Source organism: Acanthamoeba castellanii, assembly GCF_000313135.1.
Source record: "Acanthamoeba castellanii str. Neff unplaced genomic scaffold scf7180000084603, whole genome shotgun sequence".
Classification (NCBI taxonomy): domain Eukaryota; phylum Discosea; order Longamoebia; family Acanthamoebidae; genus Acanthamoeba; species Acanthamoeba castellanii.
In genome coordinates this window covers 1,256,175-1,271,235 of record NW_004457654.1, presented here as the reverse complement: position 1 = coordinate 1,271,235, position 15,061 = coordinate 1,256,175, and the positions used below count along the sequence as shown (strand labels likewise).

The window sequence follows — 15,061 nt, the reverse complement described above, 5'->3', positions numbered from 1 at the left end:
AGCGCAAGGCGGAGGCATCGCATCGCTGTGTGCCTGTGTGGTCGTAGTCTCCGTCACTGCACCTGCGCCACGGCTGGAACTTTGTGGCTCTCGTAGAAGCTGGTTGTTGTTGTTGGGAAGAGAAGCTCTCACCCACCGCTCTCGGTGCCACAATTTCATTGGGTCATCAGAAAAACTGAGAGAGAAATACGAATACTATTCGGTACTGAAGGGTGCGAGCTGGAGGAGGAGAGTGACAAGGAACGCTACTCGAGGGACTGCAGCACGTTGGCCACAGCCCGAACCCCTCCGGTTCTGCGTCGCTTCAGGAATCTCTCCAGGGACGCCTCCAGAATGACCAGCAAGCACCGTGTGCGGTGTGCGTTGTGTCGTACGTGTCGTGTGCATCGTGTGCGTGCCTTGGATTACTTGATGTTGTGGGATAAATCCCAGTTTTGTGGCTCGAAATCTCCAGGACGAACACCATCAAAACTTGTAATTATTTCAGCTGTGGTTTTGTTCAAATTCCTGAGCTCTGTCGGTTGAACGCCACTGAAACATTGAGGTATTCGAAACATGTGAAAAACCTATTTCGGGACCGAACCGCACAAAATCATATCGTCATCTCTGGCGGGAAGGAATGGATGGCTCCCCTACGAAGGAGCGGATGAGCCGGTCGGCAGGCGACACGACCCAAGCGCACAGCGATAAGAAGCAACGCTCCTCGTCATCCTTCGCCAATCTGCCAAGGCCAGAGGTAATTTATTACCTAATTTCTCCCCCTTTAATCGCCTCGTAGCGCATTTATGTTCCATCTTCATTCGCACCATTCCCCTCGCATGTTCATATTAAACGTGACAATTTAGATATTAATATTAATAATACTATCAATCCTCGTCGGGGCAGGGTTTGTCGTTGGCGGCAAGCAAGAAGTGGGAGAAGGAACGCGAGAAAGAGGCCAAAAAGATCAAGAAGAAAGAGGAGAAGGACAGGAGAAGGAGGTCAAAGAGCGAAAAGAAGAAAAAGAAGAAGGACAAGGCAACCGCCACCAATGCCACCACCAGCGACCAGCCGCCCTTTGCGCTGCAGCCTCCCGCCAGCTTCCAGGGCGATGGTACAGCCCTACCACCACCATCTGCGATGTCGCGACCTGTCGTGGCATATCCCCCTGTGTTGCTCCTGTGCTCACCCATCGCACGTTTTTCATGCCGCCCCCCACAGGGTGGAGCTGTTCGGCCTGCACGTACTGGAACGCCTCGAACGCTGTGATCTGTGAGATCTGCACCTCGGTCCGCATCCGGGCCATCAACATCTCCGGCCCCTTGCCGACTCCTTCAGGTAAGTCATCTGCAAAGAAGAAGAAAAGCTTGCTGGTGTGTGTGTGTGTGTGTGTTGTGTGTGTGTGTGTGTGTGTGAGAGAGAGAGAGAGTGTGTGTGCCTTCAGTGGCTGATCAGCTTGAAGCAGAGTCGACTCAGAAGGTAGCGTGGTGGTTTTGCTCGGCATGCACATTCCGTAACTTGCCCGCTGCCATGTCATGTGACGCATGGTACACAAACCTCACACTTTGCGCGTGAGATGTCTCTAACTCCCTTGGTGTGTGTGTGTGTGTGTGTGTGTGTGTGATCAGCGGCACACACAGATCGCCAACAGCCCTGCTCGATGTGGAAGGCCTGCCGAGTGCTTTTCTTGAGTCCGGCGCCCCACAGGTGTTCGGTCCCGCCAGCTTGGCGGGCACTCCTGATCGGGGCAGCGCGGTGTCGTCGAGGACTCGGCGACGAAGCAAGGAGGACAAGAAGGGCGCGAAGGGCCACCGGCGGATGCCGACGGTCGACCGGCAGGAGAACGACGACTTCTGGGTGCCCGAGGCCGAAGAGGAGAGCGACGCCGATGACGCCGACGACGATCGGACGATCGTTGTCGACCGGGAGCAGTTCAAGAAGCTGAGCCGCAGCGACAACTCGCTGGCGGTCGGCCACGACGACGACGACGAGGTGCTGCGCCCCGACATCAGGGAGGAGATCGACCGGCGCGAGAAGGAGCTCGAGGCCAAGCGCTGCGCCGAGGAGGCGCGGCGCAAGAAGGAGGAGGAGGACAGCATTCCGCTCGAGCTCGAGCTGATCGAGACGACCGAGTTCTACTGCACGCACGACCACTGGGAGGACGAGCTCTACAGCGACGAGGAGGACTCGTCCGACCCCGTCGACGATCTGCTCGAGGCCGCCTTCGATGATCGCGGGAGCAAGCAGTATGAGTATTATTCGGAAGACGGCGCGACGACGTCGACCACCACCACCTCCTCCTCCCTGCGGTCGTCGGCCAACACCAGCTCGCAGCAGAGGCGGGGCCGGAGCAGCAGTTCGGGCAGGGACGAGGAGGCAGAGCCGCTGGTGCAGGCGGCAGCTGTTGACAACTACGAGGAGGTGGCGTCGACGCAAGTGCTGATAGAGACGCCAAGTACGCCTCAGCGCTACAGTGACAGCCGGCTGCGCACCGACTCGGCGGGGATCGTGGACGTGTACGAGCTGGTCGCGGAGACCACCGCGAAGCCGCCGGCCGCCCGCGACAAGGTCGCGTCGTCCGGGTACCTCGATGACGAGAATGAGGGCGAAGACGAAGGCGAAGCGGAGAGGAGGGACCGGCAGCAGGGCTACACCGTCGTGAACGGGCGCCAGCACCTCATGGAAAGCAGGGGCGGCAAGAGCGACCACTATTGCTACGACGGTGACGGCAACGATTCGAGCAGCAGCAGAAGCAGCAGCAGCGCCGCCGCAGCAAATCGCAAGGGCAAGCAGAGGGAGGCCGAACTCGTTCGCGAGCAGTACAAGGCCGCCATTCCTAGGGAAGAGCCGGCGGCGGCGGCAGGCGGGTGCCTCGACGAGGAGGAGCTGATGGCGCAACTTCTCGCCGCCGACGACAATCCGATTCCCGCCGTTGGGAGCGGGAAGCGCCCAGAGGTAACGACACCGCCCAAGCGAAGCCAAAAGATGAAGACGAAGAAGAAAGAAAAGGGGGAGAAGCACAACAGCAAGAGCAAGCAGCAGGTCAAGCAGCATTACAAGCCTACGCAGGAGGACAACTACCTCGAGGACGTGGTGGAGGCGGTCGACTGCCTGCGCGCCGAGAAGAAGAGCAAGAAGGCGCAGCTCAGAGACAGCCTCTACTACACGGACGATGACGGTGGCAACGGCGGCGACAGCAGCGAAAGCGAGACGGAGAGCGAGACGGAAAGCGAAAGCGAAAGCGACGACGACAGCGACTCAGTAGACACCTACGCTGCGGAGGATGATGACGACAGGGCCGTCGCTACCGGTGGCGGCGTGCAGGACTCGGGGGACCGACGAGCGCGCGAGGTCGCCGATGAAGAGGAGGAGCTCTTTCGTCTCGCCCTGCTGCGAACGAGCGGAGAAGACGGGAAGGAGCTGAGCGCCAACAAGGATAGCTCTGGCACTGCAGCTGCGACCCGTCGGGTCTCGTCGCCGCCGGCGGTGGTGGTCTCGACGCATCACACGCAGCTCGATGCTACTACCGCGCCTGCCAATCCGCCCCTGTCGCCGATCAACCCCGCCAAGCTGGCCTACGCCGCGCTAGCCTCCATGTCGCCCACCACGTCGAGCAGGCTGCGCGCGACCGACTCGGAGGACGAGACCGCGCGGTCGACCAGGTCTCTATCCGCCCCGGCCGCACGTCGCGGCGGGGACCATTCGGTCGGCGGCAGCGGCAGCACCAGCACCAGCATCAGCAGCAGCACCAGCGTTATCCCGTCTCGCATGCGGAGCACCACACAGTCGCTCATGTTGTTCGCCGACATGCGTTTCCCCGAGCACTCGCGGAAGATGGCCGTCATGTCCAAGAAGAGCGACCAGTATCTTCACGTACGTGTGTGCCCGCACGTTGCCCGTGGCCCAACAAAAGAGAGGACGAGGTGGTCATCAACTTCTCACGCCCTCAGTCGCTTGCTGCAGGATATGGTCACCAGGTGCCAGGCCCTGTTCCCCATCGTCGCAACGCATCTGGTGCGGATCCAGTCCGTGTACGAACACAGGCAGAAACTGCAGGTGCGCCACACACGCGCTTTACAATTCATTGTTTCGTTTTTTCCAATTGAATTGAATATTTATTCACATATCATTCTTTTTTCTCGCGCGTGCCACCAGCGGTTTGTGGGGATGCTGCTCGAGAGCCAGGAGAGCAGAAAGGACTCCAGCGAAAGCGTTCGCATAGGCCAGAAGTATGTCCGACACATTCACATTGGCCTTCTACTTCTAACCAATGGCCGCACATACAGGAACCTGATTCCTCGCCTTCAGCGAGCCATCCGCCTCGCCCGACGGGCCAATTTCCTCCTCTACGGCGACGTCGGGTACGCACACTTCGCTTCCACCACTACCACCACCACCACTCGTTTGAGCTTAATCATCAACGTGCACCACTCGGCAGGAGCACCATGCGATTCATTGGCACAGTCTACACGTCGGCCGAGCTCGCCGTCCGCGCCAACGATTCGCTCTTTCAGGTACGGCGACCAGTCTCGATCACCCAAACCATTGGTTTTTGTATCGTTTCCCGTTCGCTCACCGGCTCTGGGCCAGATGACCTGCGACTACCTGTACACGCTGATCTCGACGGAGGAGTTGGCCGCGATCTATCGCGGGGCGATGCTGCGCTCCTCCTCGACGAGCAAGTCGTCGTGCCACGTCGCCATTTGTTCGTTTGCCAGAGCGCGGCATCAGCTCCGGCTTTCCACCATCGAACTGAAGCGGGCCAACGACTTCCTCAAGCGCACCATTACTCAGCGATCCGTATTGGATGTGCTCCAATCGAGGTAACCTTGCTGTGTGTCGTGTGTCGTGTGCGTCGTGTGCGTCGTGTGTGTGTGTGTGTGTGTGTCGTGTGGAACCTCACGCGGGGCTGCTGCAGAGTAAACGACCACTCACGTCTTCTATCATCGTACGCAGCGCTCTATCGCTCGTGCAGGCGACGAGGCAGATGTTGGTGCAATTCAAGCAGGAGCAACAAGAAGAAGACGGCGTTGGCGGGCTGCCGCGCAGCAACGGCCCTCACACTCCGCGAACCGCCGCGACCGTGAAGGACGAGCGACGCCACCAGGTCGAGCGGCTCGAGAACGCCGTCCGCAGCGTCGAGTCCCGGCTGTGCGTAGAAGAGGACAGAGGCGCCGAGCGCAACTGGAACAAGGAATTCCAAGACATTCTAGGCACGTATCATTTTCTTGATGAGGAAATCATCATCTTGATCGACATCTGCAATGCTGACTTTTTGATTATGTAGATTCCTTTTCCATCTCGAAGACGGAAAAAGAGCTAGAGGCTGGCCAAGCAGCGCTTGTCAACAGGTACGCTCGATCGCGCACGCACACACACGCGCGCACGCGCACGCATTCTCATATTTTTGTCGATCAATGGACAGAGGTCAGCAAGCGGACAAGTTGTGCACGCTGGCGAAGGACTTTGTGGCGGCGGCCAAGATGTACGGCAAGATCATCATTTCGGAGGTGTTCCTGCCCTACAAGCAGAAGACCATCAAGCCCATCAGTATTGGTGGCGTGGCGGGCGGCGAGAAGTACATCCACCGCGGCATCCTCTTCAAGTTCGCCATGGACTGGGAGGGGCTCTACGGCGGCGATGAGTACAGCGCCAAGGTGGCCTCGCACGAGCTTAAGGGTCTCGCTCGCTACTTCTCGTGTGCCGTGCGCGGACTTCACTTTCCCTTGATGGCCCTTATCGACTATCGGTACGTGTTAACCACGAATCACACACAGCACGACCGCACACGCACGACCGCACACGCACGATTGCATGCGTACACGCACACGACGGCGACATGGGTGAGTGCTGAGGCGAAAGTGATGTGGTGCGTGCAGTGGTTTCCGCCTTACGGCTTCGTCCATTCTACCGATCTCGCACGCCGACACGCTCGTTTACGGAAGCTGCGATATGGGCGCCACGGTCAAAGACGACAACAAGGTCCTGAGCAAGCTCATGGAGAAGGCCGGTCGCCAGATGAACATCAAAGGTTGTTGAAAAAGCTCCGCCCCAAGCCATGCTATGCTCTCATGATGACCATCAGCATCAACGCCTTGCCATTGCGATCTTTCTCACTCATATCACGCTCTACATCAGGCCATCTCGCGGGAAAGAATGGCGACGCATTCCTCTACGCGCCCACCGACATTGAGGGCCACCTGGGCCGCGATCGCCGCTTCTATGTGCTTGGTGCGTGACTAGCTTCGTCGGTGTACAACGACGAGCCGCCGCCGCCGCCGCCGCCGCCGCCGCCGACTCACTCACTCACTCACTCACTCTGTGCTGCGTGTAAACGTATCAACACACAGACTTTGCTCGCACGTTTCCCCCGGCCACGCCCAACATCCAAACCCACCCTCGGGGCTTCCTGTACCAGCTCCTCCGCCCCGAGTTCGTCTTCGCCTATCATAAGCCCCTGTCCAGGTACGCATACGCTCAATGGCCAGCGCGCAGACTCTGAACGGTTGAGCTGAATATTATGGTCGCTCGCGCGGCGTTGTGCAGTGATGCGTTCATGGTGTTCGGCAAGAAGAGCAACGCTACGGACAACCCCGAAATCCGCGAGGCCACCAATCACCTCCTCAACACGGTCATCCCGGGGTACGCGTTAACAGAATGCCCAACACGGGGGACCGTGTCTCATTGGGACTGAGTGGCGTGCGCTTTTGTAACATGGACAGGTTTGCCAACTGGCTGGAGCGCCATTTTGAGGAGGACGACGAGCGGGTACTGACGTCGACGCTGAGCGTGCTCCTGCACAGAGAGGGCATCAACAACCGATATCTGGGCGTTGTCCGCATCCACTGCCGCAACCCGCGCCTTCGCCACTTCTTGCTTCGGTATATATCCTCCTTTCCTTCTTTTTTTCCTTTCTTTGTCTCACACGCGCGTTGCTGTGTGGAATGTGAATGGAATGCAGGGAGATGATCGCGCGAGTGGTCAAGAACATCATGCGCGCAGAGATGCGCGACAAGACCAAGAACGTGCACTGGCAGCGGATGGCCCAGGCGCCCTCCTCATCGCAGCCTCGCATCGAACTCGGACCTGCGGAAGAGGATCACAATCAGGAGACCAGCTTCGCCATGGTGGTCGCACGATTCTTCAACGTCGTCATCGGACTCGAAGGCGAGCGATCAAAGGAGTTCTGGGACGTCCAGATGAGGTACACACCCGACACACACACACGACACACGTACGACAGACAAACTCACATTCACGGCCATGAAGGGAAAAGCTGGAGCACTCGTTTCCAGAGGCCGAGCTGTCGCAAGTGCCGATCAGGCTCTCGTCAGCCGACTTCCTGCCGCTCTTTGAACGGATCCAGCAGCTGGGCGGCATCCGCCTCTCCAAGCAGGTCCTCAAGGAGCTCGAGGAGACCCCCGAGAAGGTCATCTTTGCCTATCCCGACATCACCAAGCTCCGGGTACGCGCCAGCGGTCGCACTCGTCCCTCTCTATGTTCACCATTAACCTGTGTGTGTTGTGTGTGTGTGTTGTGTGTGTGTGTTGTGTGTGTGTGTGTGTGTGTGTGTTGACCAGTCGCGCGTAACGCACATGAACATCGTCGAAGAGTCGGAAGCGCTGTCGATGAAGCTCACAGCGCTGAAGACGGACAACACGCACCTCGCTCTCCGCATGCTGCGGTACTCACGGGACCACTACGAGGCCGCCGTGCGCGCCTCAACCGACAATCCCAAGACACTCTACCGCTTGGCCGACGTGCTCAAGGTACTCATGGAAGTCCATCTTGGGCCACACACGCACACACACGACGCACGCGCGCACAGCACACTCACTGGCGAGCAACAGGAGTTGGCCAAGAGAGAGCCGGGTCCGCCACAGCTCAAGATCGAACTGGGAGATTCGAGCATCGAAAGATTCCAGGCTGCCTACTCGCTCAACCGGTCCGACGAGAAGGTAAACGGACTGGACTGTGACGTGATGCCAGAGGTGTGCACACTACGCTCACATTCGCATGTATACCAGGTGATCTATCAAACGGGCAACGTCGCATGCGAGCTGGGCGAGACCATCCGGAGCGCTCACTTTTATGTCAAGGTACTCCCCCTTTTCCTATTCTGGTTTGCTCTTCTTCTTCTTCCGTCATCATCAATTTGTTGGGCGCTCAACTGCGGAGAATGCACTGATCTGTTCTGTTCTGTCACTTGTAGGCGAGGGAGTGCTTCGTTACCGCGCTCAAGCTCGGTTCACAACCCCACTACGAAAAGGAGGTGACCGAAAAGGCGCTGGCCCTCATGGAAAAGGCCGAAACGGTTCGTTACTGCCGGTCCCTCGTTCGGCGAGTCCAGAGTGGTCGCAGTAGGTGTTGACCCGTTTCTGCCGTATGATGTCGTGTGTCGTGCGTGTCATGTGTGTCGTGCGTGGTCACGGCAGAACTTGAGTGTGGTGGACTTTGAAGGCGCGTTCCAGCTGTTCCGAGCCGTGCTGACTGTGCGACCCGACGACGTGCTCATTCTCTTCCTCTGCGCCGAGATCTGCTTCTCGTGGGCTCGCACGCTCGGGGTACGCTCAGCAAAGACACCGCATAACGCCGCGCTGACTCAACAACTAATCCACGCGTCTTTTGTGTGTGTGTGTGTGTGTGTCGTGTGTATCGTGTGTCATGTGGTGTGGTGGCTCGCTCCAAGGATTCCAAAGACGGCACCAGCCCGCCCTACAAGAAAGCAATCAAGTATTACCAAAAGGTGGTGGACATTGCGCGCAAGACAAACAAGACCGCCTCCCCGAGCACTGAGGAGCGCAGACAGCCTCACACACAATCTGACGTTTCGGTGCGCAGTCGTGTGGTGTGTGTGTGTGTGTGTGTGTGTGTGTGCGTGTGTGTGTGTGTCGGGTGTGTGTGTCGTGTGGAACCTCACGCGGGGCTGCTGCAGAGTAAGCGACCACGACTGCCGTTCCTGAACGAATTGGAGGGCATGAGCCATGTGCTCACGTCGACCTCGGAGAGCTACGAGAAGTTCCTCAACAACATAATCGGCAAGGAAAACAGCAACAACTTCTACCCGAAGAAGAGCTCCAGCGAGAAGTTCCGGTCCAGCCTCGCCGCCCGCGGCATCGGTGGCGGCATGCACATGATGCTCTCGAGCCTCAGCGACCACCACCATCACCGCCACCACTCGAGCGGCAGCAGCGAGGACTCGCCGGCGTCGTCGCCCTCACCACGGGGCTGGAGCAGTGGTCGCCGCACCTGGCACCGCAAAGAGAAGAAGGACAAGGAAAGGGAAAAGGAAAAGGACCTGAAGAAGACCCGCAAGCACAGCAAGAAGGAGGGCCACCACGTCGAGGAGCTGACGACTACGGCTGCCGCAGCTGAATCGCCGCCGTCGTTCGGCCGCCGGCTCTCGCTCAAGCTGCCACGGTCGCCGCGCGGCAGCGCCACCACCGAACACGCGGAGGGTACCGGCGGCGAGAGCCCAGAGATGAAGCACGCCAACTCGGCGCCGCAGTTGCTCCCGATACCGACGCCGACGTCGACGCCCGGGCACGGGCCGCCGACGACCGCATCGTCGCCCACGCCGGGGCACCACTCGCACCACCTGGTGAGCAAGCTGTTCTCGAGCACACGACGGTTCTCGTCGGCGGGCAAGAAGGAGGCGATGGCCGCCAAGGCCGATAAGTGGGGCACGGGCGACTACACCACGGCCCTGCACCCGGGCGGCCTGGCCGATGCGGCCGAGGCCGAGCGCAAGAAAAAGGAGGCCGAGGACCTCCGCAAGAAGGAGGAAAAGGACCGAGAGGACAAGCGACAACAAGAGCGGGAGAGAGAACGGTACGCGAATGCGTGTCGTGTCGTGTGTGTCGTGCGTGCCGTGCTTGTCGTGCGTGCCGTGCGTGTCGTGCGTAGTGTCTAAGTTGAAGGGGGGGGGGAACGCGATGCAGGCGAGTACGAGATCCGTGGCGATGCATTTACGTACTCTTCAGACTCCGCCTGGCGCTCTACAACGATCTCACCCGCAGCTTCCCCGGACTGGGCATGTTCTGGCTACGCGTACATACTATTCTCCTTTAGCGTCACACCAGGGCTGTTGTTGTTGTTCTGATCTATCATGATTTGATGCGTCAGATGGGGCACATGCTCGTGGAGCACGTGCACGAGGCCATGCTGACGCACGACCTGCAGCCCAGCCAGGAGAAGGAGTTCCTGGACCAGGCCGGTACTGCTAGAGCCCTTTGCCCCGCAGGGTGTCAACTGAGTTCTAGGCCTTGCCTCACCACTTTTTTTTCCTGTCTGCGCGACCACCCACGCGCTACAGCGGGACACTACGCCAAGGCCCTTACGCTGAACCCCAACTACGTGGGCATCCTCCAGCAGGACTACGACTCCTTGTACATCACCGACGACGGCGATCCCAGGTACCCTAACTGCGCTTCAACAACCCCCAACCCAACCCACCCACCCAATCCAATCCAACCCAACCCAACCACTCAACCAACCACAGGACGGAAGCGCCGCCGGGCGCGATCGAGGCTCTGTACCGGCCGATGCGCGACATCCTGCAGGTGGCGCAGACCTCGTCCATCCTGCAGGTTGAGCTCGGCAACGCGTGCTCCAAGCTTCAGATGCGCAAGCTCTTCCTGGCGCCCGTCGCCCCACAGATATCGGACCCCACCCTCACCGCCATCATCAAGGGTACCACTCCTTTCACAGGGCGCAAGGCCCACAGTGCTAAGTCCACTGACACGACGCCTGGCGCTGTCGATCGACCGATCGATCGAGCAGGCGGCAGTGGCGGCGCTCCGCTGGCGCTCGAGGAGTTGTCGCTGTCGTGCTGCGCGCAAGTGTCCGGCACTTGCCTGGAACGCCTGGCGCCGTACCTTGCCACCACGCTCACGACCCTACGCCTCAAGGTACCCTACACCCACACTCATGCCGGCTTTCTATGAGACCTGTCACAACTGATTCTGATGACGTCGTGCCATCCGTGTGTCGTGTGTCGTGTGTCGTGTATATTGTATGCAGGGTCTCACGGAAGGGCCGACGCAACAATACTGCAACCTGATCAAGTCCTGCAAGAAGCTGCAGCAGCTTTCGATGCCCCACTGCTGCTATCAGGACACCTACAAGCCCCTGCAGATCCTCTACTCGCACTGCCGCAATCTCACCTCCCTGGACTTCGGGTACCACCACTTCCTCTGTGTCGTGTGTCGTGCCACCAGATCCCGGCCCTTGCAGACCCTAACATACTTCCCCTGTGTCGTGTCGGTGTCGTGTCGTGTCGTGTCGTGTCGTGCTGCGTAGTGTGATGTCTGTCATTTGTTGGAAGGACGAGTTCGAGGATCTGGCTCGAAGCAGCCAAGGGCTGACCAGTCTCGACCTCTACTACCTTCACAACCTGACCAGGCACGCCTTCCACTTTGCACGCCACACTCCACACGCATCACCGCACACGCACGCAACACACTAACGCCGCGGCCGTTCTAAATACTGCAACAGTTCGTTTGTGGACCAATTCCTGTCTGCGTGCAAGCGTCTGCGTCGTCTCCGACTGCCGTGTCTCACCCCCTACGCCGTAAAGAAGTCGAGCAAGCGAAGGTTCTACTCGCCTGAGCCGCGGCTCGAACCTTTTTTTGTTAATATTAACAATTATCAGTTATCAATTATTGTCATTAATAATTATTGTTATTATTATTTTCTTCTTTTCGTTCTTTCCTTACGACCAGGGCCGAGGACGGTGATGTGGGGAAGCAGCCGATCGAGGGCGGCGGCATTTCGTACTCGGACGAGGTGCTCAAGAAATGGGCGCACAAGTATTCCACTTCATTCGCCCAACTCGAGGTGCGCGGCCCATATATGCACCTTTTACCTGTCTCGTCTGGTGTCGTGTGCGTGTCGTGTGTCGTGTGTGTGTCGTGGGTAACAAATGTGCGTGCAGGAGCTGCACATGGACGGATACAGCAACCTCACCTACTCGAGCATGCTGCCGTTGGTCGAAACGTTCAAATCGCTGCGCGTGCTCCACCTCGAGGTGCGCCCTTTCGCGCCCTGGCCCAACTCTACCCAGACCCATCAACCTCGAGGCCCCTAACCTCTTGCGTGTGCAGAATAACCGAGGATTGGATGACCGGTGTCTGATCAGGCTCACTTCGCACTGCACGTCGCTAACCACCCTTCACCTGGCACACTGCGTAAATATCGGGTACGCCGGCGTCTCCGCTCCGGTCCACCACCATGTTTTTGGCCCTCAACACTCACCGGTGGCCGCTGTTACACCACACATACACACACACACACACCACACACACACCACACACACACCACACACACACAGGGATGCCTCGCTGGCTGTCGTTGCGCGGACCTGTCCGCAGCTGAGCATACTCAACGTCGCCTTGACCAAGATCGGAGGTAAAACCTTGACACTCGGAGCTAAAAACAAACACACACAACTCACTGTTGCTGACGTGGCGCGTGACAGGTGGCGGAGTCGAAGCGATCGCGCAGCACTGCCGTCAGCTGCGGGAGCTGTCGTTGGGGTGCCCCTTCCGGCTGCGCGACGACGTGCTCAAGAACCTCATCTACAACTCCTTCGACAACCTCAAGAGGCTAGCGCTCTTCCGCGCCGCCAAGGCTCAGCTCAAGTACTCCATCAACGCTGCTCGCACCAAGGGCATCCAGGTAACACGCACGACACACACACCGCACACACGTGTGCTCATACGATTGGGCGGCCAGGTGGAGTTTGATCGCAATACGATGCTGCCGGCGTACGTGGCCAAGAAGTGCCCCGAGGCCCGAAAGCAGGAGCTCAAGCGCATCATCCGCCGCATCTTCTCCGAAGACATCGCCGAACAGGCCGGCGCCCTCCGGTACCTCCGCGTGTTGTCATTTTTTTATTAGTATTTTCTATTTTATTAATTGTATGGTGGACCACATCGCTAACCCGCGTTACCGTTACGCGCAGCTTACTGGCCTACGAGTTTTTCGTACCATTCGACTCAACCAAAGCAGGTAATGCACCCAATACACGACACACGACACACGACACACGACACACGACACACGACACACGACACACGACACACGACACACGACACACGGCACACGGCACACGGCACACGACACACGGTTAACCATGTGGTGATGGGTCGATGGGCGGGTGGGGTGCATGCAGAGGACAACAAGCGCTACTTTGCCAAGCTGGGCGGCATTCCGCGCCTGTTGAAGCTCATGGGACCGGGCAACCACCACGAGGTGCGCATCAAGGCCACCAAGGCCGTCTGGAACTTCGCCAGTACCGAAGAACTGCAGCGGCTCTTGCTCGGCGAAGGTACCAACGACACAACCAACGCCACGACACGAACACACACACACACACACGAACACACACACACACGACACGCACACGACACGACACGCAGCAGCATGGCACGGGCTGACTTGACTTTTGCACCAGGCGTGCTGGGGCCGATCACCGATTCCCTGCAAGCGGTGATTCCTGAGCTGCAGGAGGCCAGCGCTGGCGCCCTGTGGCCCTACTTGGAATTTGGTACGCACACGACATACACGACACGCACACGACACGACGCACGACACACGACACACTCCCGTGCGGTACCTCATCGTTGCTTTTGCAGAGGACGTGGGCGAGAAGGCGCTGGAGTTGGGCGTGGTGGAGGCGCTCCTGCCCATCATGAACACGGCCAAGGTGCAGCCGCGCTGGCACATGCTCGGCTGCCTCGTTTCCATCGCCGAGAACGGTCCGTTCGCGCCGCGCCCACTGCTCTGCTCTGCTCTGCTGCTTGGCCGGCTCACGTTGGGTCGCCCGCCCGTCATTACAGTGACCTGCGCCAAGGAACTGGTAGCCAAGGGTGCTGCCAGGATTTCCGAATACTGCGCCAACCATGAGGAACTGCTCATCACCAGGCACGACACGACACACACGACACACGCGACGCGACACGACACGACATGACACGACACGCGCTGATGGTGAGGAGTGTGGTGACGCAGGTATCTGTCGGCGGTCACGTTGGGCTTCCTCTCGCTGGACAGCTTCATGGAGGACGACCTCATCGACGACGGCGCCCTCGAAAAGATCGAAAACTTCATGTTCGAGACCAAATCGCCCGACGCCATCGCCCGCAGCGAGGACTCAGTGACCAACGACCAGGTACCCCCACCGCACACACCGCACACACCGCACACACCGCACACACCGCACACACCGCACACACCGCACACACCGCACACACCGCACACACCGCACACACGTGCTGATGATAGTCACGCAGGGAGTGAAGTGGAAGTTCATCCGGCCGTTCCTGCGGCTCACGTACTCGCGACACCCACCGGTGCAGCGGCTGGGCGCGTTCGCCCTGGCGGTCCTCTCCAAACGACGTACGTTGGCCACGCAACACTGCCCTTCGTTCCCCCCCCCCGCCGTATGGTTGTCTCACACCTCCGCTCGTAACGCAACGCAGCTGTCAATGTGAAGACGATGGTGGAGGAGGGACTGCTGGGCCGGCTGGTGTGTCTGTCGTGGTCGCACGACTCGCGTCTGCGCAACCTCATCGGCATCACCCTCAAGGCCATCTACGACCGCTACGACGTACGTCATTGACGCTCAACTCCATCTCTGAGCAGCGGCGCCGACTGACTTTTTCTCTCGCGTCTTTTGATGGATCGACAGGCCACCATCGGCAAGTCGATATCGATCGTGCCCACGCTCGAGCAGATCTCCATTCACACCATTCAGGTACACTTGCAGCCTTCACGTCATGTCCCTTCGCGCTGTGGTTTGCGTTTGGTTTGCTGACACCACACACACACACACGACACACACGACACACACACACACAACACACACCTTGCACAGCACGACGGTAACTTGTGCGGGCTGAGCGCGTGGCTGTCGACGCCGGAGGGGGTGAAGATGCCCGAGGCTCTCCGGCAGCGGATGGAGGTCAAGGTGCTCCTGGCCAGCCGACAGAACCTCGAGAAGAAGGTCGTGTACCGCGGCGGCCCTCTCTCATGAGAGAATATGTACATTCGTTCAACAACGAGAGTGCAATGCAAATAT

The 15,061-nt window shown here is 59.0% G+C and overlaps 1 protein-coding gene across 1 annotated transcript; it reads left to right on the top strand.

Moving 5' to 3' along the window:
- Positions 1-619: 619 nt before the first annotated feature.
- On the top strand, positions 620-15,016 carry ACA1_072700 (uncharacterized protein; the record flags this gene model as incomplete). Its single annotated transcript, XM_004353113.1, is given in 48 exon segments — positions 620-736; positions 886-1,093; positions 1,201-1,317; positions 1,620-1,657; positions 1,687-3,852; positions 3,943-4,035; positions 4,135-4,208; positions 4,266-4,340; positions 4,418-4,493; positions 4,570-4,802; positions 4,936-5,196; positions 5,405-5,728; positions 5,859-6,010; positions 6,118-6,210; positions 6,330-6,444; positions 6,526-6,621; positions 6,702-6,860; positions 6,941-7,183; positions 7,249-7,444; positions 7,560-7,748; positions 7,830-7,970; positions 8,007-8,078; positions 8,192-8,293; positions 8,415-8,543; positions 8,669-8,812; positions 8,915-9,810; positions 9,963-10,029; positions 10,105-10,195; positions 10,295-10,394; positions 10,481-10,671; positions 10,690-10,889; positions 11,002-11,159; positions 11,476-11,574; positions 11,703-11,817; positions 11,915-12,007; positions 12,084-12,178; positions 12,311-12,387; positions 12,458-12,657; positions 12,715-12,848; positions 12,944-12,990; positions 13,154-13,309; positions 13,436-13,528; positions 13,617-13,743; positions 13,993-14,152; positions 14,274-14,379; positions 14,463-14,590; positions 14,672-14,737; positions 14,858-15,016. The coding sequence occupies 48 exon segments, from the start codon at positions 620-622 to the stop codon at positions 15,014-15,016; spliced, it is 9,171 nt and encodes a 3,056-aa protein (XP_004353165.1).
- Positions 15,017-15,061: the final 45 nt, after the last annotated feature.